General features: G+C 36.7%; 1 protein-coding gene across 1 annotated transcript in view; it reads left to right on the forward strand.

The window, feature by feature from the left end:
• The first annotated feature begins 11,875 nt into the window (after nt 1-11,875).
• LOC140244334 (cys-loop ligand-gated ion channel-like) overlaps nt 11,876-23,558 on the forward strand; it is a 29,553-nt gene continuing 17,870 nt past the window's right edge. Inside the window, exons 1-2 of the mRNA XM_072323976.1 lie at nt 11,876-12,004; nt 23,271-23,399. Of these exons, the coding sequence (XP_072180077.1) occupies nt 11,876-12,004; nt 23,271-23,399 (258 nt within the window). The remainder of the gene's footprint in view (nt 12,005-23,270; nt 23,400-23,558) is intronic.

Raw genomic sequence — 23,558 nt, forward strand, 5'->3', positions numbered from 1 at the left:
CGCTCGTTCTGCCCGTACTTATAGTAAAATGAAAAGTTTTCATAAGTTATTATCATAGTCCTTCGCAGTGATTCCTTTTACTATGTTTAATTCCTCAGAAATTTAATTCAAAATGCTCTATAAAAGCGACTTTTATACTCTGTTTTTACAAAAATTCCCTACCGCGGGAGGGGGTATCCCCCTCCCACACCCTCCCCCCGCTCGGTCGCTTCGCTCCCTCACCGAGGATCTCACACCATCACATTATTATGTACTCCCATATGTTATGATCATAGTCCTTCCAACTGATTTTTTCAATATGTTAATTCCCTAGAAATTTGCTTTTAAATGCTCTATAAACGCGACTTTTATACTCTGTTTTTACAAAAAGTCCCTACCGTGGGAGGGGGTTTTCCCCCTCCCACACCCTCCCCCCTCTCGGTCGCTTCGCTCCCTCGCCGAGGATCTCACACCATCACATTATTATGTACTCCCGTATGTAATAATCATAATCCTTCGCACTGATTATTTTTTACTATGTTTAATTCCTTATTTTTTTTTAAATGGTCTATAAACGCGACTCTGTTTTACAAAAGCTCCCTACAGTGTTTGTGTGTGTGTGTGTGTAGGAGGGGGTATCCCCTTTCCACCCCCCCCCCCCCCCGCTCGCTCGCTTCGCTCCCGCGCCGAGGATCTCACATCGTCACATAATGTGCCCCCGTCGAGATTTTGCCCCCCCAAAACCAGAAGTGTTCCGGCGCGCTTGAGCAGAGGGCAGTCGATGAGCGTTGATAATCGGTATATTTCGTGCTTCCTCCGGACTTACATTGAGAAAATGACAAATCACCATCGCAACGACCTTGTAGATGTCTTCGTCTTTGCCGTCGGGCATCCCGTAGATGAGAAGGTTCTGTTTTCTTTGGTGGAGTTCTAGCAGAATCAGCTTTTCCTCTACGCTGCTTATCTTTCTTTCCATTTCGTCGTTGATTTTCGGGATCGTTTCCTTTTCTATTGTAGTAATTTGACTGGCGTTGAAATTGACTGCTGATTCGATGTCTGCGATGAACCTTTTCGTTTCAGCCAGATCATGTTTAACAGCGCATATTTCATTGATTGACGATGAACCCTTAGGTTGTAAAGACCAGCTAAGTAATGAATAGTATATATCTTAGTATGAATTCAACAAAGTTTCAACTTACGCTTAAACGAATTCAAAGATAAAGAGTTGTTTTATATCACAGCTTAAAGAATTCCAGAATCTAGGGCCAGTGTAAATGTATTTTGCGCCAATAAGGTTCTCAGAAGGGGTAAATGAAACTCATTAGATCGCCTGGTGGGATAATTATGAAAAGATTGATTTCTTGGAAACATTGAATTAAAGATGCTGGGAAGTGCATTTCTGTTATAATTAAACATAAGCTGACCCAGCTGAAAGAAAAACAAACCTTTAGTTTTTAAAATCTTATATTTCACGAATAATGGATCTGCATGGGAACGTGGTGAAACGCCACAAATGATACGAAGTGCCTTTTTTGTAAGAACATTAGTTTATCTAATAAAGTTTGATGGGCACTACCCCATGCTAAAATTCCATAATCAAGATAAGGTAATATTAATGAAAAATACAACGTCAACAAAGAAGACAACGGGATATGAGATTTAAGTCTATTAATAATATCAATATTACGCGAAATTATTTTACTAATATTAATGATATGAGGCTTCCACGAAAGTTTATCGTCCATCGTAATACCGAGAAACTTTATGTGAGATACACGTTCTAAATGAACGTCATCAAAAATGATATCTGTGCGTAAAACGTCTATAGACTTGCTAAATAACATATACTTGGTTTTCTGAAGATTTAATAATTTATTGGCTCTTATCACTTTTTTTAATTCAGAATTGACAGTATGGACAAGGGTAAATGGATTTTGGTGGGAGAAAAAAATATTTAAATCATCGGCAAAAAGTATAAAGAAAGTATGTCAGATGATCTGCAAAAATCATTAATGAAAATGATGAAAAGTAAATGTCCTAATATACTACCCTGAGGGACGCCACATTTAATGACTTCAAGACTAGAGCTGTGCTCGTTCAAAGATACATATTGTTTTCGGTTTTGCAGGTAACTCCTGAACTACTCCAAGGCCTTCCGTCGTATACCATAATAAGACAATTTATGAAGTAAAATTTCGTGATTAATGGTATCGAAGGCCTTGGAGAAGTCCAGGAAGATACCAAAAAGATGAGAATGGTTGTCAATAGTGTGTGCGGCGTTATCAATAAACTTCAAAAGACCATGAATGGTGCTGTGTTTCTGACGAAACCCAAATTGGGAATTCGTAAAAACATTATGATAATGAAGAAATTTAATCGTTATTGTTATTATCAAATCTTATTTTTTTAATATTCAATTTCTTTTTTTGATATATGACCTGCTTTAATATCTTCCATGTATTCTTTACATCATGTTTATATTTTTCTACCTGAATCATATAATATTTCCGCTTTTCCGATCGTATAACCTTAGTCAAAATATTCTTATATAATGTATATTTATTCTTTGACTCCTCAGTTTTTTTTTTTTTCATTTTGAATTTATAATATAACCTATTTTTCCTATTAATTGACCGGAGGGGAGATTTCGAAATCCATGGAAGTTTAGCGGATGTTTTATAATTAACTGACTTGTCTTTTATTTTGGGAATACAATCATCTAAATATTTATTAATTATCTCCATTCTTATTATCAAATGATACATTAACATCATCATTATCACAAACACTTGACTAATCAAACCTATCTAAGCTAGCACCAAGACTAGCTACATTTTCCGGTGTGGCTCTACGTCTAAATGAAGGAAAATAAGACTTGTTAACCGAAAGCTTGAGATCAAAACTTGAATTCAAAAATGAAAAAAAAAAATTCAAAACTTGCAAAGAATTAGTAAAAAAAATATATATATATATATATATATTATCAAGGAGGATGGCGGAATGATTTGTAACACGTGCAGATTTGGAAATTAATGGCAAAAAAGAGGATGACAAAAATAATTCAAGAAATTCTTGTGACGTATTATCATCACTCTTAATCAAATCAATATTAAAGTCAGCCATTATATAAATACATTTTTTAACAAAAAGAAGGCTTTTTAATAAATTTGTGATAGTACCTAAAAAATCTGTAGAACTGGAGTTTGGGAGTCTATAAACAACACCAACTATAATATCTTTACTTTGAGGGATGGAAATTTCAACAAACAAAGACTCTACAATATCATTCATTATATTTAAATCATCACAAACATTAAACTCAAGTTCATTAGATGAATAAATCGCAACCCCACCACCGGTCCTATTCACTCTGTTATTTACAATCAAATCATAACCATTCAAGGCATACGGTAAAATAATATCAGATGATAACCATGTTTCTGTTAAACCTATTACAGATATTTGTTATTTATTTTGATTATCTAACAATATTTGTAATTCATCAAAATGCTTATTAATACTCCTAATATTCAAATGTACCATAGAAAATATACTTTCTGAAAAATCTTTCACAAAATCTTTAAATTGATCAACCGTAACATATTTAGAAGAAATTAAGGTGGAATCATATTCAAAATCAAAATCATTAAACAGATCATTAGAAGAAGAATTAACATTATTGACAACGAGATTTTTCAAGAAACGCAGAAGAGTGTAAATTGATCCGACTTAATTCTGTAGGGGAGCGTCTAAACAAGTCAAAGAGTTCATCGTCATCAAGCGAGTCAAATGCTGCGTTGAGTCGATTAGCCATAACGCAGAACATAAAATATGTGAAGGCATGTCAATTGGCGAGGTTGCAAAAGATTGAAATGATAATGTGGAGGTAAATGAAGCACAAACATTTCCGGGTTCGGGGATAGTACAGCGAGTAGGCAAAGACACATTAACATAGAATTCAAGCGACATAATCAAAGAACATAGAAGACATAAACAACACCAGTAGAAAACGTACACACTAAGTAACAAGGTCTGCAAACGGAATTCAACAGAATCAATACAGGGCATAGAAGAAGAAAAAGAAAAACAAGAAGTAGAAGCTCCCTACGTTTTGTCTGTGCAGAAAGTGTGTGAGGAAATATAGGATAATCAAGAATGATGGAAGTGAACGATGAAAATAATTATAGCAACACTCAAAAAGAGCAACTTAAAGAGAATGCAGACATTAATCAAGCTGCAATTAGTAGAAAGCGTAAGATTAGTCATACTTTTTTGAGGGGAATCGTAACGATATGAACAAAATATACATTATTACATAATATCAGATAATAAAAGGGATGCTATATTATTCCTATGAAGACTGACAAAGTTTGCTGCAATATTCAAGGAAAAAAAACCCCTTTATATACAAAACAAAGATTATGGAGCTTTATACTGAGATTGAGGGCATCAAACTACAGCAAAGGTTTGTCTATCAAAATAAAACAAAACAAAATAAGATTCAGAGTGACGTTGAGTGACACCATGGCGAGACTTGACATTAATGACAAATAACGTGCTAAAAACCAATTTTACTGAGCTTCGGGCAGCCCGAGACCGCCAACACAATGGTACGAAATCGTGGTGAAATCAAAACGAGAACAAAAGGGACATTGCATGTGACCACGGATTTCGTCGCCAAAATTTCCATCATGAAGGACTCTATACTGGGATGTTTAGGGTAAGTCATAAACCCTTGCCTACAGATTTCGGCATGCCGTATTATGCGTTATATAATGAAAAAAAAAATGCAGTCAGGTTAGATGATGTTATATCACTATGCTATAGACTAAAGTATAAACAGTTGAACACAACGGTTTAAGATAATGAAAGTTAAAATGGAAGATGCGATGATATACACTTATTTTGACTTTTGAAAGCCGTCCACCCCATTATTAACCCTATAAAGCCCAAGCTATTTTGACCCCTTCCAGGCCCAAGGGGGGGGGGGGGGGCACATTGTGCCCCCCCCCTATATAACTTCTTTATTATATGATGTATGACCGTCATATTTGGCACATGGGTAGAGCAACTCATATTCTACATGACCCAACATTTGAAATTTCTCAAGGTCATCCACTGAGGGCGCTATTTACCAAAGTATACAGAAATACATAGGGAATACGCTAAAATCATGTTTTTTTCTTTTTATTTCTTTATCCCCAGTATATATGTTTTTATTTCATATTAATCATTTTCATATTTACCAAAAAGGAAAAGCAGGTCAACCATCACTATTTGTTATGGTTGAAATTTCTTAAGGTCAACACGTGGGGGCGCTACTCGTAACAATATAAAGAAATATATGAATCCTATGATGTATTGCTTGGAATGGGTACATATATTGGTATCACATTTCATATTTCCAAAATATTGAAATTTTGAGTTTGCAGAATGATGATATGATAAAAAAAATGATATTAAAGGCAAAGCTTGTGTGTAGATAACACAAAATAAAAGGGTAGTCTTTGGAAAATGCTGTATTTTTGATTATTTCTATTATATCTATTGTTTGATGCCTATTTCATATAAAAAAATAAAGGAAATAATAAGATGACCATTTCAGGGTAATTCACAACCATAATTACTTCACATTTTGGTCCATCAGCAAATTACAGCCAAGATAACCCCCATTTCATCCATTATTATATTGTTACGTGAAATTGGAACAGAAAATCATTCAAAATCTGACGAACATGGTTGTCAGTTTACGGTTGCCATGGCAACCAGCAATATCGGACATAGCTAAATTATATATCAAAATGTTCGCAATAAGATTTTAGGAAAAGTCACCAAATTTGGTTGAAATCGAGTGAAGGGTGTAGGAGTGGCAAATGAAAATATGGTAGGGGGGCACAATGTGCCAACTCAGTTCAGTTTAACTAATACAACAAAAAAAAGAAGTGTTAGGAGCAGACACACTATCAAGAAATACATGTACACATTTCCGAGTTTCCCCAACATATTCTCGAACAGTCTGAAATACCATTTGTCCACACGCAGATCACAAGCATGCCCACATGTACATGTACCTCCAACTTTACATTCACTTTAAACGCTCTGAGCAAACGGGCACACAGTCGGCGCAAAAAGAAACGAAAAAAAGAAAGAAAAAGAAAAGGAAGCCTCCTCGCCCGCCCGGAGAAGAAGAAAGGAGGAAAAAAAATAACAATATCGCCAATCGAGAAGTTGTGTTGGAGAAACTGAAAAAAACAAACAAACAATAAATAAATAAATGCCCAACTAGTGGGCTATAGGTCCTAAGAAAATGAGAGAAAAAAGAAAGGAGAAATACAGGAAAGAAAAAAAAAATCTTCAACTCAAGACAGCTCCCACCTCTCCTTGGGTACATTTTTCTCCCATGATTATTGAAAAATTTGCATTGTTCGCAACATGCTGTACTTTAGCAATGATACACACGACATTCGCACATACGTCGTGAGAACTTCGCACTAATTGTGCAAGAATGGTTTTCAGCTTCATTGTCGGAACACATTCGGAGAAAAACTTTTCCGAATGTTGGATTTTGCCATTCGCGTCCTTCACAAATCGTTCGCGTGCTCAGTGAAATCAGGCCTTTAGTCGACCAACGGTAAGGTTGAGTTTTGTCACTATTTCTCCAAATTTAAGCAATATGATTCCCTTTCTACGCTGTTGCTCTCATATCGATGAAGTCTGACAGCATGTCTACCCGGCGCAAAGAATTACAGTGATTGTGGGCTCATGTGTGTCCGGTAGAGAAGAAAGACTGCGACTATACCCGTAGCGAGGCGCTTTCTGCACAATATTTGCACAGACATCTTCCGGCTTTCGCCGCACAGCAAGGGCGGAGCGATACCTGAACGTTAAAATGACCGAGTGTGGTATTTTCGTCATCAACTCCTCATATTCACTCTCTGACTAGCTACAGTTATTATTTAACTGATGCAAACACTAAAGGAGACCGAAACTAGGCAAGGACAAAGTGACATCAACAAAACCTCTGTATCTTAATCTTTTGCGTGTGTAGAGCCTAGTGTAATGTTATTAAGCGCTGATATTTACCAATCGCTGAAGTGCATACTAACTCAAATCAATAGCCTAGTGGAAACGGTAATCTTTGATTTGTAATGGAGATATATGACACGACTGGTTGACGGGGCAGTGTATAGGCTCTATGGTGTTACGTTTAGAGGTGTAATTACACTGGACAGCAAAAGAAAGTACCCACTTCTGTCAAAGGCCACACACAAAAAAAGTTCACCCCCTAGAAATAAACAATTTTTGTACACAGGTGTGCTACAATGCTCCTTACTAATCACATGCACATAAGCAAGGGAATGTCTTCATAACAAAGAAGAACTTGACATACACAGCATCTTGGTCACTGAATCAAAAGTCCCACACAAAAGCACTTCCACCACGCAAAAATGGCCTCTGAATGGACAACAGTTTTAAACAACCAACATTGATCTAAGCTCTGCAGGAGGAATGGACAGAACTTCCCCAGGACTACGCCAGACAGCTTATCCAGAGCATGCGTCAGAGATGCGTAGAATGTGTCCAGGCATGAGAAGAAGATACACATTATTGAAAATTGATGTTTGTGACTGCTTTTTTTTTTGTCCTGTGATACTGGTTTTTGCGTAAAACTTGTAAGGCTCATTCTGTTACATTTTGTGACTTTTGATTCAGTGACCAAGATGCTGTGCATGTCATTTTTCTTTGCTTAACAAAGATAATCACTTTCTATTGGTTATGTGATTGATTACTAATGGATATTGCAGCATACCTGTGTACAAAAACTGTTTATTTCTAGGGGGTGAATTTTGTGTGCGGCTTTTGACAGAAGTGGGTGCTTTCTTTTGCTATCCAGTGTACATTGGAACCCACCTCCCTGCATTGACAAATAATGCCGGTCATAATATCATGACATCCTTTTGTTCTGCCTAACCAACTCAGTACACGTTAATACGTCCATCCTCTAAGATTACTATAAATCTATGTCCCGGCCGCTTTTGTGATGCCTTTCCGTGTTATTTATGTTTATGATTTCACAGACGTATAGGAGAAAATAGGTAAACGGTCACAGAATCATATCATGACCTATGACATTTTGCGCAACGCGTTTAGGGGAATCCCGAGGCATAGTAAAAACAGCACTCGATCGATAGCTCATTGTGTATTCACCTAGCAATAAGACTTGCGTTCGTGCTTTGCATGGTACCTCTCTTTATGTAGGAAAAATGTATGGAATGGGAGACGTTACCGCAAAACAGTATTTTCTTATTATTCATTGTCATTCATTTTCTCGCTAAAATACCCATGGAAATTTATTTCTACGATAAGTTGCTACATTCCGCTGTGCATATTTTCATATCTTTTGCCGAGCAAGAAATAACAATTTAACGTTGTTTTCATACAGTTTTATAGCCAGTTCAAGGGCTACATCTGGATAAGTGACTATTGTATCAATGAATATTCAAGACACAGCCTAATCAAGGCTTACATAATGATAAGTGATAATAAATTTCCTGTTTGAAAGAACAATGAAAATTGGAATTATGGAGTAATCACTATAAAGATGGCAGTTCAAAATGACAAGATCATACAGAGCGGAAGAGTACTGATGCAAATTCCATTATATATAAAGTTAGATTACAGCGTCAAACAAGGTATTTGCAGATCTTGATACCAGCAAATGACCGCGGTCGTACCCCAAGGGTTGTATACAGCAAGGGAATTGGAAGGTTTTTTTTTTTTTTTACTTGGACATCACATTTTCAGATTTATCAGATATTGAGTAAGTCAGTCAACAATTAAAGAAATGATCCTGGGGGGGGGGGGTTGTTAATTGTGCTTTTCGAAATTTGATTATCCTAGCATGACGCATGGCAAGGAGCAAAGTAATTTCGATTAAGCAATTCTATTTGTTTCTCGGTATCTACTTGGATTTTTGTTTTTATACCTTGTGTCAGAGGGGATCGTTATGATAATTCTTCCCTGTTCCAGACTTATGAAACTCCACCAAAATGCAATTGCTCTGAAAATTCTGCCAAATACTAATTTGCTCCGTCGACATAGCTCTATTTGCATTTGCGGACATTTGCTACTTTGCAGTTATATCGAGGCTTGCTGACTTTCTGAAGTTGCATGGCGGTGACCAATAAAAACAAAACAGAAGAATAGAGCCGCCCCAAAACTCTCTCTTCTCGATTAACGCCCATAATATACATCTGCGTGCCTATTTTGTGTTTGCTCATTAGTTTGTTTGAATTAAAATGAGTGTTCGTTTTTTGTATATCTTTTGGTATGATTATCATGGCACTATCTATTATTTCCTGTCACTTTATCCTTTCCATTAAGTGTCGAAGTAAATTTACTCTGAAGAGTGTTTCGTATATTTAGTAACATATTAACTCACCTGTTTTGCAGAATTATTAGTATTAAGAAGGATGTTTTGCTATCTCTCGTTGCGCTCTTAATTTTGGTGAATACACTGTATGTAGATATCTCGCTATTGTTGTGTTGGTACTTGGGAGTTGTTTGTTGAGGTGTCTATGTCAAAATGATATCGAAATGTTGGTGATGATAGTGGCTCTGATTATTTGGAGTAGTACAGAATATTTGATTACGAATATAGTAATCATGATTTTAACAAAGGGTGACAGATATGATTTCGCCGTTGATAATGTCCTTTGAAATGCAGGGTTTTTTTCACTCTTTTCCCCTAAATATTCTCCAAAGTGTTTATCGCATAGTTGAATAACAACTCTAAGAACACGAAGAATGCAACAGCTCGCGTGTGTGGAATGGGGATGCCTTCGCATTTGACTATGTGACAGTGGATGAATGATTGTTATTATCCCCAAAATAGCAAAAATTTGGAGAGGGAGGTGCTCCGTTGATACTGAAGATTAAACTTTGCTCACTTTAAGTTTGATATCTTGTCTGATCACCTCCAAATTTGATGTCGTTTCCTGAAACTTATTACGCATATACGTTGTATAAGATATGTTTAATTTGTGTTAAAGTATTTTGGTTACCATGGCAACAAATAAACATAAGCAAGTTCTGTTTCACATTTTGACCCGTTCTTAGTTTCTTGTTACTTATCATTTTATGTATTCACAACATAAGATAATAAAATTTTATACTTTTAAAGGAAGTATTCAATTATGTTTGAAATAGCTACAGCGCCCTCTTGTGTTTTTTCTTGATTTTTTTTTTTCTGTGGTAAACACCATTTTCTTAAGATTTGGACCTGTAAATGATCCGAAAAAGGTCAAAATGAAGTTCAAATGTGTCTTAATATGTCTAGATAAAAATCAACAGCAAAAAAAACTAGTTGCATTTTCGCCTTAAGTGCCCGATATATGTCTTAAAATTGGTTAATTGAATATCATTCAATGGGATTCTCTTTGTTTTCTTTATATTTTGACAAATTGCTCCCTCTTTGTGGTTTCCAAGAAAAGTTTTGATGGTGCCATTTTGTAGAGTATGTCTTGATTTACATTTGTGCCACATTTCAGAGCAATTGATAGAAAAATATTGAAATTATAGAGGGAGCGGATTGTGCCCTCCATGGTTTACCGAGCTTAAAAAAGGTATTTAGAGTTATGAGGGTTAACGGCTGATACTGAGACTAAGCTTCTTCTCTGGAATTGCTATCATAGCAAAATATCATCTACAGATACATTCCATTTCAAAATGCATAAGCAGAATTTGTCCCTTTAAGTGGTACCAATATCGTAAAAATCTGGTCTTGGCCCATGGACTATTACTGTCATCACGCACCTCTGTACATGCAACATTTATGATAATGCACTCATGCATCCATATGGGTTTTAATATCTATTATGTCTATCCGTCTGTCTGTCTGCTCTGCTCTCTATATCTGTCGTTGATGTCTGTCTCCATATTATACCAATAATGTGTATGTATGACAGGTCAGTACTCAGGATAATCTTGATCATTGCGACCGTGCATCACAAGGCCAAAAGATAGGGATGTTAGGCAGGGATATTAGTTAAGAGTAGACTTTCAGCTTTAAGATGATGTACAATGTATAACGCAATTGGAATGGACTCTCCTATTACTTACCTATTTGAAACTGCTTGTACAGTTATAGTAATCGCGAACCTGTAATTACCCCCAAGCCTTGGTTTCAACTTCATGTATAGACCGTCGCTTTAGTGATTCAACATTGCTCGCGGGAGTGAAGGGGGGGGGGGGGGGAAGGGGAAAAGGAGGAGAGGGAGAGAGGGATAGAGTTGGACGGCATAGAATAGTTAACGGCATAATCAGTAGTTCCTTTATTGTCGGCCGCCCGTTAGGGAGTAATTTATCTCAAAACGCATGCTTTTGTTTTCTTGCACCTAACAGACAATGTAGAATTTTAAAGAAACTGCAAATAAAAGTTTTCATTAAAGACTTTCAACTTCAACAGTTTATAAACGTTGAGAGAAATGTTGCAAGACTGGCAAAAAAAAAAAAATCATTAAGAACAAATTGAATGTTATGGAAAACGATTGCAAATCTAGACACCTTTCATGCATATGCCCGGGTTCGACACTAACGGTGGCCCGGGGCCACCAAAAACGCACGTCGGGCCACCAAAATTTCAGAAATGAAGAATTTGGTGGCCTGATCGGGCCATCAAAAAAGGTCGGATGTTTGCCTTTGGGCCACCAAAAATAAAAGTTAGTGTGTAGCCCTGCATATGCTATTATGGGGATCATCCGAATCTTGTCTGGCGCAAATACATAACATTATTTTGTTTCCAAGAATTCCCAATATGTCAATCAAGGGAAGGTAACTCTGTACTCTTCGCTGATTCATGAATTCGCTTATATTCCAGTGCGATCTATAAAACAAAATGGCGTCGACATCTAGTCTAGAGGAAATGCAGGCATCCATGGCAAACATGGAGAAGCTTTTGAAGAAGATTGAGGAGAACTTGAGACCGAATGAGGTGGCTCACAAGAAGAGAGACGACGGCATGAAGGTAACTCTACATTGATTGTGTGGTCAGACGATTAGAATTGCAAAGGCACTAGGCACTATATATGACGCTGATGATAGTATGAGTATACGGTTGATTAGAACATAATTTCGTTGATTATCCTCTAAATAGTGGCAAGAACTATTCTCGCCACATTCCTTCACCATACAACTCAGTGTTCTTCCATATTTCAATGCTGTGATTAATTATAGGGCGACGATTGAGAATCTAGACTATACAACGTTCAATCAAGTTCATCGTATGGTATAGTTATGTAGAGCTACTGTATATAGTACCAGTCCTTGAATGAAAATTTCTTGTGACCTGTTGCCTACTTTTAAACAATCAGGGATTCATGTACTGTAATCAATATGTCAATGATTAAATGCTCTTTTGTTACTTTCGTTTAAGACAACTCCTGGCTTTTTAAAGCTATCTAATCGCCTAGTAGCTTCGAAATCTAAAGTGCCCTTAAAGCCCGGTCACACAGCGCTTTACGGCTTAATCACGGCCAAAACCCGTCAAAAAGTGGTCTCCCATGAAGCAGACGATGTTGTTCGCGTTGATGTCGAGTTTAAGACGAGCTACGGTCGATTTATAGACGTGGCAGGAGGCGGGGAAAAATCGGAACGGCGTCGGACGCGGCAAAAAGTTTTGAACTGCTCAAAATTTTAGCCCGCGGACAACCACGGGCGGCACACGTGGTAAAGACGTGCAACACACGTGAAACACAAGTGATAATCTGTGTTCCGGCAGTGATTAAAACTTGGGGAGACGCGGTAAGACGCGAAAGTCTGGCGGTCTGTCACGGGCAGAGCACGGTCATCGGACGAGTGTTACGCGTTGGTATCACGGGAAATAGCGGCTTATCACTGACAAATGGATTTTTCCGCGTACGTGGCTGGACGTGGTTAGCCGTGCTTAGGCAGTGCTTCAGCAGTGGAACAGCCGCCGACGGCCATACCCCGTACAAAGCACGGCTAAACCAAAATTGACCAAAAATTACCACTTACGACCACGTCCACCAGATTTTCATAACTTTTTGTACGTGAGTTAGACGTGGAGTGCTGTGTGACCGGGGCTTTATTTTTTATCACAAAATGCAAATGACGAATATAATTTCTAATCATGGTAATTTAGAATTTTCAGAAAAGCAATAATTTGTTATAAATATCCTCTCTCGTTCGAAACTTTTCATAAGAACTTTCTTCTTTGCACCACTCATTAACCCAATTGAAACAGTCATTTTGACTTCACTTCAGACGAATTCATTCACACTTCTTATCTCAATATCCCTCCATAACATTCTCATTTTGCATGATCCGCCCCTATACACTGATGTTGTAAGTATGTCATGAAGAGATATCTGAACGGAGGATTGATGACGCCTATCTGTTTGCGTTCCTCGTAATTTGTAAAATAAGGGTCTTCTTATTTTAAGTCATCCGTTCTTTAACAGGATCAGAAAAAGACAATATCATGTAGGCCAAGCCGGCATACATCTGTACAATTTCTTCTGATGACTGTATGAGGTCTGAAACCCTTCCTGCCCTTAATGAAATTGCACAGAGACACGCCATCAAACATATCTACATGTAGAGATGGACTTTGATCACATGTCGTATCACAAGCATATAAATTGACAGTTTAAAACTGATCGAATAGGACAGGGGGAAACGACACACAGCATTGTTCAATTTCGCATAGGACCTGCTCGATACACCGGGAGAATTTCAAATAACATGTTTCAGTGAGCAATATTCATTGATTGTGAATCTTTTGAATTGCGTGTTAGTGGAGCGGCATAGCCGAACAATTGTGCATTTTGTGATAAAAGCACCAAATTTGGTACACAGGTTGACAATCCCGTTCAGATAATATTTAGATATTGGGCCATCGTAAATAGCGCCCTCAACGTCCAAGGCAGCCATTTTAAAAAAATAGTCGCCATAAATGCCATGTTTTCGTAAAATTTGCTAATTTTAGGAGGAAAAAGTCAATAAGATTTTGGTCACAAATGGGAAATTACATTCAAAATAAATCTTAATATTGGATTATCGGAATTAGCGCCCTCAACGGCCATAACAGATATTTTTAAATATGGCTGCCATAAATGTCATTTTTTCTTAAAATTTGCTATCTTTAGAAGGGAAAGCCGGCAAGTTTTGCAAACAAGTGGGAAATTACATTCAAAATGAATTTAGATATTTGGCCATTGTTAATTGCACCCTCAACGTCCATGACAGCCATTTTTCAAAATGGCTGTCTAATGTGTCACTTCTTCGATGATTTTGCAAATTTCAGAAGGGAAAAGTTAATAAGATTTTGCCCATAAAATAATGTTAAATACACTCAAAATAAATCTGGATGTTTGGCCATCGAAAATTGCACCCTCAACGGCCATGGCAACCATTTTCAAAATGGCCGTCATAAATGCCATTTTTGTAAAAAAATTTCAATTTTCAGAAGGGAAAGCCAATTTTTTTTTTTTTTTTTTTTTTTTTTTTTTTTTTTGCAAACAAGCGGGAAATTACATCCAAAATAAATCCAGCAATTGGGCCATTGGAAATTCCTCTCTAAATGGCTATGGCAGCTTTTTCCATTTTGTAAATGGGCACCATAAGTGCCACTTTTCCAATAAAAAAGTGCTTATTTCAAAAGAAAAAGTCAATGACATTTTACGTATAAATGGGAAATGACATTCAAAATAAATCTCGATATTGGACCATCAGAAATTGCGCCCTCAACGGTCATGGCAGCCATTCTTCGAAATGCTATTTTTTTTCAAAAAGATTTGTTAATTTCAGAAGGGAAAGCCAACAAGATTTTGCAAACAGGTGGGAAATTACATTCAAAAGTAAATTTAGATATTGGGCCATTGAAAATTGCCCCCTCAATGACCATTACAGTCATTTTCAAAATGGCCACCATGAATGTCTTTTTCATTAAGTTTTGCAGAAGTCAATACAAATTTTCAGTTTAGTTCTAATAACAGTATTTCGCGTGTGACGGCTAACAGTATGGTTATCAAAGTTATTTGTTTTTATTGAAACATAGCAAGTACATTCTCTTTTTTCGTAAATTGAAAGGTCATTTTTTTTTTCCATCTGCCTAAAGAATATTTAGGAAGTTAAATTTTGACATAGATCTACGTCATATAGTCCCATATATTGAATGATCTGGTGTTACTGTCAAACTTAATGCATGTCGCCATTGTCCCTGGATATTCATTTTACTCTTTTTCGGAAATTTTTCATATTTGCCACCTACAATATGCATTCATCATTGATGAGGTATAGTCGCGAAGGATTGGCCTCGATTATTTTAGTTGTTCCTCAAATGATTTCTATAACACCATATACAGATTATATAATGTCTCTGTGAGTGTTCTGCTGCCTTCTCCTTCTGAAATTAAGCAAATATTCAAGACAAAAAGAAGAGTGCATTGTAACCATAGCTGAAATAGCCATTGAGAACACAGCTTATGATGGCTAATTGTCTAAACTTCTCTGTATGTATTGTCTACTTGCGCAAAAATTTTATTGCCTTCTTTCGGCATAAGCATAAATTTGCGGAGGAACAATTTCTAGAGTTAATGTAATCTAAATCTTTGATACAATTGTCAACTTGTGTACAAAATTACAGTGTCGTCTTTTTTTAAGTCATCTGCCGCAGCCATTCTTAAATATATAGTTGCCATAGTTTTCGAGGGCGCAATTCAAGGATGGCCTATCTAATCTTTTTATATTTTGACACAGTTATAAACTTGTGTGCAAAATCCTCTTGGCTTTTCCTTCTTTGAATAAGCTTGAATTTTTGTAAACATTTAAAATAATGTGTTATCTGCCGTAGTCATTTTGAAAAATGGCTTCTATGGCCGATGAGGGCCAAAATTAAGATGGCTTGATATATTGTTTGATTTTTAAACATGATTTTCAATTATATATACATTTGCTGACTTTTCTTTCTGAAATTACCATTTTTCAAAACAAAATGATTATAACAATATCAGCTATTCTGAAAAATGGCTGCCATGGCCGCTGAGGCCGCAATTTGCAATGGCCCAATATCTGAATTTATTTTGAATGATATTTCCCACTCGTTTGCAAAATCTTATTTTTTCCCCTTCTGAAACTTGTAAATTTTTACGAAAAATGGCTGCCATAGCCGTTGAAGGCGCAATTTGCGATGCCTCAATATTTGAATATATTTTGAATGTTATTTTTCACTCGTTTGCAAAATTTTGAGTTTCCCTTCTGAAATTTGTAAATTTTTACGAAAAATGGCATTTACATTGTATGGCGGCCATTTTGAAAAATGGCTGCCATAGCCGTTGAAGGCGCAATTTGCGATGCCTCAATATTTGAATGTTATTTCCCACTCGTTTGCAAAATTTTATTGAGTTTCCCTTCTGAAATTTGTATTTTTTTTTTTAACGAAAATGGTATTTCTGGTGCCCATTTTGAAAAATGACTGCCATGGCCGTTGAGGGCGCAATTTGCAATGGCCCAATATCTAAATCTTTTTTGAATGTTATTTCCCACACGTTAGCAAAATCTTATTGATTTTCCCTTCTGAAATTTGTAAGTTCTTACGAAAAAGGGCATTTTTGGCGGCCATTTGGAAAAAATGGCTGCCATAGCCGTTGAGGGCGCTATTTACGATGGCCCAATATCTTAATCTATTTCCAATGTAATTGTCAACATGTGTACAAAATTTGGTGCTTTTATCATAAAATGCACAATTCCTCTAATTTGTCAAGCTATGCCGCTCCACTGTGTGGTTTCATTCTACAATCACCCGTCATGGGCAGGCGGGCAACATTACATTATAGTTGCGCTTTCGAAAGGGGGGGGGGGGGGGGTGGATGGATGTCGGGATTTCCCAACGTTACTTCATTTTTAAATGTCATGTTATTGGCAAAGAGGCACATAATCGTGTGCAAGGCACCCAGCCCTTTGAACACGCCCTGTGACTCATAATTCCATTCATTAAAGGTACCATAAATTTCCCCGCACAAGAAACAATCAGAGAATAATTGTAAGCTTCCCTGCGCTTCCGTACGTTATAATGTAGGCCCTAAGTCAGTAAAGGCCCGGTCACACTGCCCAAAAGTCGCTTAAACGCATGAATCACGTAAGAAATTAGAGCCTTAAGCCCCAGTCACATAATGCTCTGCGTCCGGCGTTACGTCCAAAAAAGTCATTTTTTCCGCGGACTCCCGCGGATCCTTTGCCGTCACCAGAAATTTGTACAAAACATGCGGACATAAAATGCGGGCGATACGGACAGATACGACCAGATGCGTATACTTGCGTCCACTTGCGGATATTCTTACGAATTGGCACATAATAGTTCTGAACACTTGCGGAGAGTTGCGGATATTTTCGGATAGTTACGGATAGTTACAGATTGTTATTAATAATTATGGACAATTTGGTTTTCTCTTACGATTCCTGCTAAGTCAGTGTATTATGACAGCAAGGTTATTACATTTTATTTTATTTATTTATTTACAATCTCAAATAATCTACTAATTGCGTTGACTCATTATCCTGCAAAAATGGGTATGTCGGGGCTGTGATTTACGTAACGTTTGAATGCTTCAATTGATACAATTGTTGAAGAGGGATAACTAAGCTCATTCCAAAGTTTGGCCCCTCGATAAGATAGGGACCGTTTACCATAGTTGGTCTTCGGTTGAATGAGTTTCAATTTGAATGGGCCGGACCTTGTGCTATAAGCAGTCTGTCGAAAACAAAACATTTGATTTAAATAGGGAGGGTATAATTCATGTAATGAACGGTACATTGTATACATGCTAGTTGTTTAGCCCATCTTATACGTAGCCGATCTAATTTCAATGTATCATATAAATTATCAGAAGGATGCATATAATCAACATTCATAACAATACGAAGTGATCTATTTTGTAGTATTTGTAATTGCGAAAGGTAAGATTTGGAGGCATTTGCTCAAACCGGACTACAATAATCATTTTGGACTGTCTTACATTGTATACTGGGGAAAACTGAAATTGTATTACGTACAAGTTGTGAAAAAAAAATCGTAATCCTTTAATTTGCTTTACAATAATAAAAGATATATGAAATTTTGAACTTGAAGTTCGAATTTTTTGTGCAACTCAAATATGAATAAACGTCATAAATGTAAAGAATGTATTGTGACTGTGCATCACAAAACGAACAAAAAGTCGCACACACTGATTTTGTTTGAGGATTGAAAATAGGTGAAATGGGTCAACCGAGCCGATCTTGACCCTGGGTAAATAAGGCTTTATCATTATTATTATTATTATTAATATTATTATTACTACTATTACTATTATTATTATCATTATTATTATCATTAGTATTATTATTATCATTATTATTATCATTAGTATTATTATTATCATTATTATTATCATTAGTATTATTATTATCATTATTATTATCGTTATTATTATTGTTATTATCAATTTCAGTTTAATCTGATAATCCCCTCATTGTTGTTACTCCGGTGGTTTCCATCCTGTTTTTTGTCCCATTCATCGCACCGCAACCAGCACGGCTTGATAAAGATTAAGCGCTTGAATAGACACTGTACTTCAGAGCCTCTTTTCTCAGTTTACACTTTTTCTGAGTGTGTGCATTCTTTCCACTATTTAGATAGGTTAGGAGAGTCCATTTGATTTGAGTAATACATCATTTTAAAGCTTAAAGTCTGCTCTTTCAAAATATGCTCTCCAGTAAAATTTCATGCGTGGCGACTTTCTGTGTGTTTTGTGGTGGAGGGTCACATATAACATCACTATACCACAAATAAAATACAATATAGATCGAAAAGTTAAACATTAGAGTAAGAAAATATTACTTGCAGTCATGGAATAGACAAACTGTGGTTACGCTGTCATTGTTCAGCGATATTCATGACTTACTGGGTTATGTTAAGGAGATATTTATGATAAAGCAATGCTTATTAAATTTACAGAAAAAAAGACATCAAAACTTTCAAACACCCCTCCCACACCCAAATACAATATCAAGTCATCTCTTGAAGTAGTGTTGGGTATTTTCTGTTTGAATTTCTTGTATGCATGTCATTTTGTAATGCGCAGTAAAGTATATCATTATAGTAGCCTTTATTATTATTATTATAATTATAATTATTATTATTATTATTATTATTATTATTATCATTATTATTATTATCATTATTATTATTATTATCACCCAAAATAAAAATGTAATACACATTCGATGGAGCGTAAAGTGCATGGGTAAGACTATTAGAGAAATACAAAATTCGTTCTCATTTTATATAGTTGCCCCTGTCCCACACCTTCCCCGTCCAGAAAAGTGAATAAAATGCTATCACCCCATCCCCTACCCAAAATATTGCTTTTTTCGAAACATATACATTCGAAGAGTACAAGAAAAAAAGTTCAGCACCAAGAGTCAACCGATGTCATGAGTATACATGGTATATGGGTGCCACTTAAAATGACCAGTATGTGGGAGAAATTTCATAATTTGACCATGCAGTTCTGCCTCTCCACCGCTCCGACTGTGTTGTAGTATTCCTTCAGGTAAAGGCGCTGCAGCTTGGCAACAGGAGTAGTGTGCCTTCCCACGAGTCTCTGTGTTCCCATGCGAGTGGAAAACGGAAAACGTCGAAGGACGTAATTGTCCGCAACATCCGTAGCTGTCCGTAAATATCCGTAAGCGGAGGAAACTGTTGTGATACGTTAACTTGCGGTTAATTTCGGATACTTACGGTGGACGTAAGCGAACGCAAACGGGCGGAAGGTAAATTTTTTTTGCGGATGGTCTGCGTCCAAGCCACGGGTAGTTACGTTCAGTTACGGATAGTTACGTTTGGTTACGGTTACTTGCGTAAGTTTACGTCCGTGGCGTCCCTCTGCGAAATTTTGAACATTTCAAAATTTCGCAGGTTCGGCGACTTCATTTTGCGTTTCTTTACGGATGAGTTACGGACAGTTACGTCTACATACGTCCCTGCGGATGTCTGCGTCCACGCTGCGTCCCCCTGCGTCGACTCATTCGTATCTATCCGCGGCGGACGTAATCCATCGTAAAGCACTGTGTGACTGGGGCATTACGCGATACATGCGCGTTTTGCGCATTTCACGAGTTTGTCAGACGTGGAACCTTCGTAGTTGTCCGCTGATGTGCGCCGGATCGGCGATTTACGCGATTCTAGGTTTTGAGCAGCTCAAAACTCGGCTTCGCGTAAAAGTTTACCCAGTATTGCAAACAGAACATATCATATGAATAACGCAAAAGAGCTACAGCTTAAGCATTGCTTGATTTGCATGCAGCCCTCGTACATAATACATAACATATAGGAAAATAGGAGGGAGGGATGACTTGCAAAGAGATAGGATAGAAGAAAGGAGAGAGGAGAGGTCTGTCTGCTTTCGCTAATACACAAGTTAGATCACCTGGATCACTGAATAGTAAAGCATGGCAAAGTATTTTCTCACCGAGGTACAGGTGAACAGTTATAGGTCATGGTCGCTTACATATTACGCAATAAATTCAGAACGGCAATATTTCCACGAGGGAATTTCATATACAATGCAATTACAATGACATTATAAGATCATTGATATCCAGAGAGCAGCATTGTCTTTACAGCTTTCTTAAAAGAATACATAGACTTTAAAATTCGAATTTCAGAAGGAAGAGAGTTCCAAATATCGGGTCAAGTGTGTCTGATAGATTTCAGAGCCATCACCGTTTTTGGATTTTGCAAATGAAATTTATCAGATTGCATAGTGGGATAAGAATGTATGTCCTTGTTCAACTGAAATAATGAGAAAAAAAGAAGATGGCAACTGACCGCTATACAAACGAAACATAAAAAGTGAATTTTGCAAAAAAAAAAATAATGTCATTTACCTGTAGTGTTTTTAATTCTACGAACGAAGGATCTGAATGGTCCCGATAACCTGAATTGGTGCATATAACGTATAGCTTTCTTTTGTAGAAGCAATATACGGTCAATGTGACTTTTCGCAGTTGCCCAAACAGTGTTACAATATGAGATGTTCGATAATATCAACGAATTGTATAGCATGAATAAAATATTCTTTGAGGCGTAATACTTAAGCTTACAGAGTATACCAACATTGCGAGACACTTTATCTGAGATGTATTGCACATGAGCATTTCATATTTTCATATTTTCATTTATATATATTCCAAGAAATTTGACACTTTCTTTTTGTTCCAATAATATACCATCCACCATAATATTCAAATGGTGCATTTCATTTTTATACTTCTTATTATGAAAATAAATACAATTTGTCTTTTTTAAGTTGAGTGATAATCTATTGCTCTTAAACCATGTAGATAATTTCGGCAATTCAGTATTAAGAGTTCTTAAAAGCGACTGAAAATCAGAATTGGAACAAAATACATGGTGTCATCGGCGAACAGAATATATTGCAGTAACTTAGATGAATTTGTAATATCATTTATATACACTAGAAATAGTAGCGGTCCCACTATGGATCCTTGTGGGACGCCACAATGTATGGGTAAAACTTCAGAGTTTACCGATTCATAGTATACGTACTGCTGTCTATTTGATAAGTAATCTTCAAACCATTCCAGTGGAATGCCACGAACTCCATAACAATGTAATTTGCGTAAAAGGACAGTGTGGTCAAGAGTGTCGAATGCCTTGCTCAGGTCTATGAACACACCAATGACATGTTTTTGTTCAGCTAAGGCAGTCGACACTCTGTCGTACAACTGCGCTAGTGCCATATCTGTAGAATGAAATTTCCTGAAACCATATTGGTCTTGGTTCAGTACATCATTTTGTAACAAAAATCATACAGTCTGTTATAAACAAGCCTTTCTATGACTTTAGAAAGACTAGGAAGAATAGAGATAGGTCGGTAATTCCTTACTTTGCTTTTCTTAGAGGTTATAAAGAGATAAAGAGAATGAAAACTTATTTTTGCTATTTCATTCATGTCTCTCATTGTGTTAAACTGGTCTTTTGTTGTCAATGTTGTCGTGAAGGGCATTTGCAAATGAAAGAGAACATGTCAATTTTTGCCATTTTTAATTTTGTGCCTTGGAGGACAAAAACGAATGTGCTCACCCATGCGTAAAGTTTTCTCTTTATTTAACCTATTAGCGTAATAGCCAATTAAATTACCTTTAATATGGTATATAATAAATTGATTTTTATCAAAATCTGCTATGAAAAATATGACCTCGAAAAAGTATTTACTTTCTTTTTTGCGTTTAGTTGTAATGTAAAGGGGCATTTAATTGTAATGCCTTAAGACATGGTTACAAAGTAGATTACACCTTTATTATGAAAATATGAAAATACGTCATCAAAGGTACAAGTTGAAATTGTGAATATCAAGGCAATAATATTAGATAATTCTCTAGTAGATTTCAGAGCTTATTGAAATCATAAAAACATTAAATTCAACGATTTTTTATCTTTTTCACAAATAGAATTTGAATAACTTATGAATATTCATGAGCAATAGAACCAGCAGAAACCAATAGAAACCAACTGGAGTCAGCTGGTATCAGAGTGTCAATGTTTTAGTTGCTGGGTTTTAATCAGGAATGAAGTGGTAAGTAAGCAAGTCCAGTCAGGTACATGGGTTTCAAATTGTGTCAACAAACTGTTTGCACACAAACCGACACACACATGCAACTGGCAACTGGCAAGAACTCAGCCAACTGGTACAGAGTGATACTTGAACTGGTATCAACTGGCCACCAGTAGACTTGTACTGGTTTCAACTGGTAAGCAGTGCAACTTAAACTGATATAAACTGGTACCAGTTAAACTTCAACTGGTATCAATGATAATGTATGTTTTTATGTGACAAATGATAGATCCTTTCTTCGTGTTTAAATGAGCCAATTTCTAACCCAATACCACTCCTTGATGCATGTGATTTGTTGCTTTCATTTCAAATGCTGCAGAAATCATTTCAAATGTTGTCTTATGAAACCGTGTGAAAGGATTTAGATGTGTTTTAAGTAAGCTTTAACTGCAACAAAGAAACCCCAGAAATAATAAGCACATAAAGCAGGTATTCTGACTATCGCATGCAGTTTACAATGGGGAGACGAAATCGCTTGCGATTGCTCGTTCTATCACAGTATCCGCATGATTATGGAGGAAGAATTAGTTTTCTAAAGTCTTTTCTGTTTTGTTTTGTTTTTTGTTCCGTTGTTGTGCCTTTGATCTATAGGTTGATGCTCGAGTCCGAGTAAACATCATCACCGTCGCCGACATCGACACGTTGAAGGAGGAATTCAACTGCGAGCTCGCCCTCACCATTAAGTGGAAGGAACCAAGCATCAGGGGGCTCAAAGCTGACGTGAGTATAGCATCCCTACTGGAAAGAACACAATGCCCCGCAGGGTGTTCACAGTGTGTTCATTTGATAGTCGACTATGTGAAAACGTTCGAATCATCTTTTTAAATGTGTTTAAAAAAGGAAAGATTAGTGAAACTTCAACGCATTCTTTTTTCCGCA

The sequence above is a fragment of the Diadema setosum genome, chromosome 21 (assembly GCF_964275005.1).
Source record: "Diadema setosum chromosome 21, eeDiaSeto1, whole genome shotgun sequence".
NCBI lineage: Eukaryota > Metazoa > Echinodermata > Echinoidea > Diadematoida > Diadematidae > Diadema > Diadema setosum.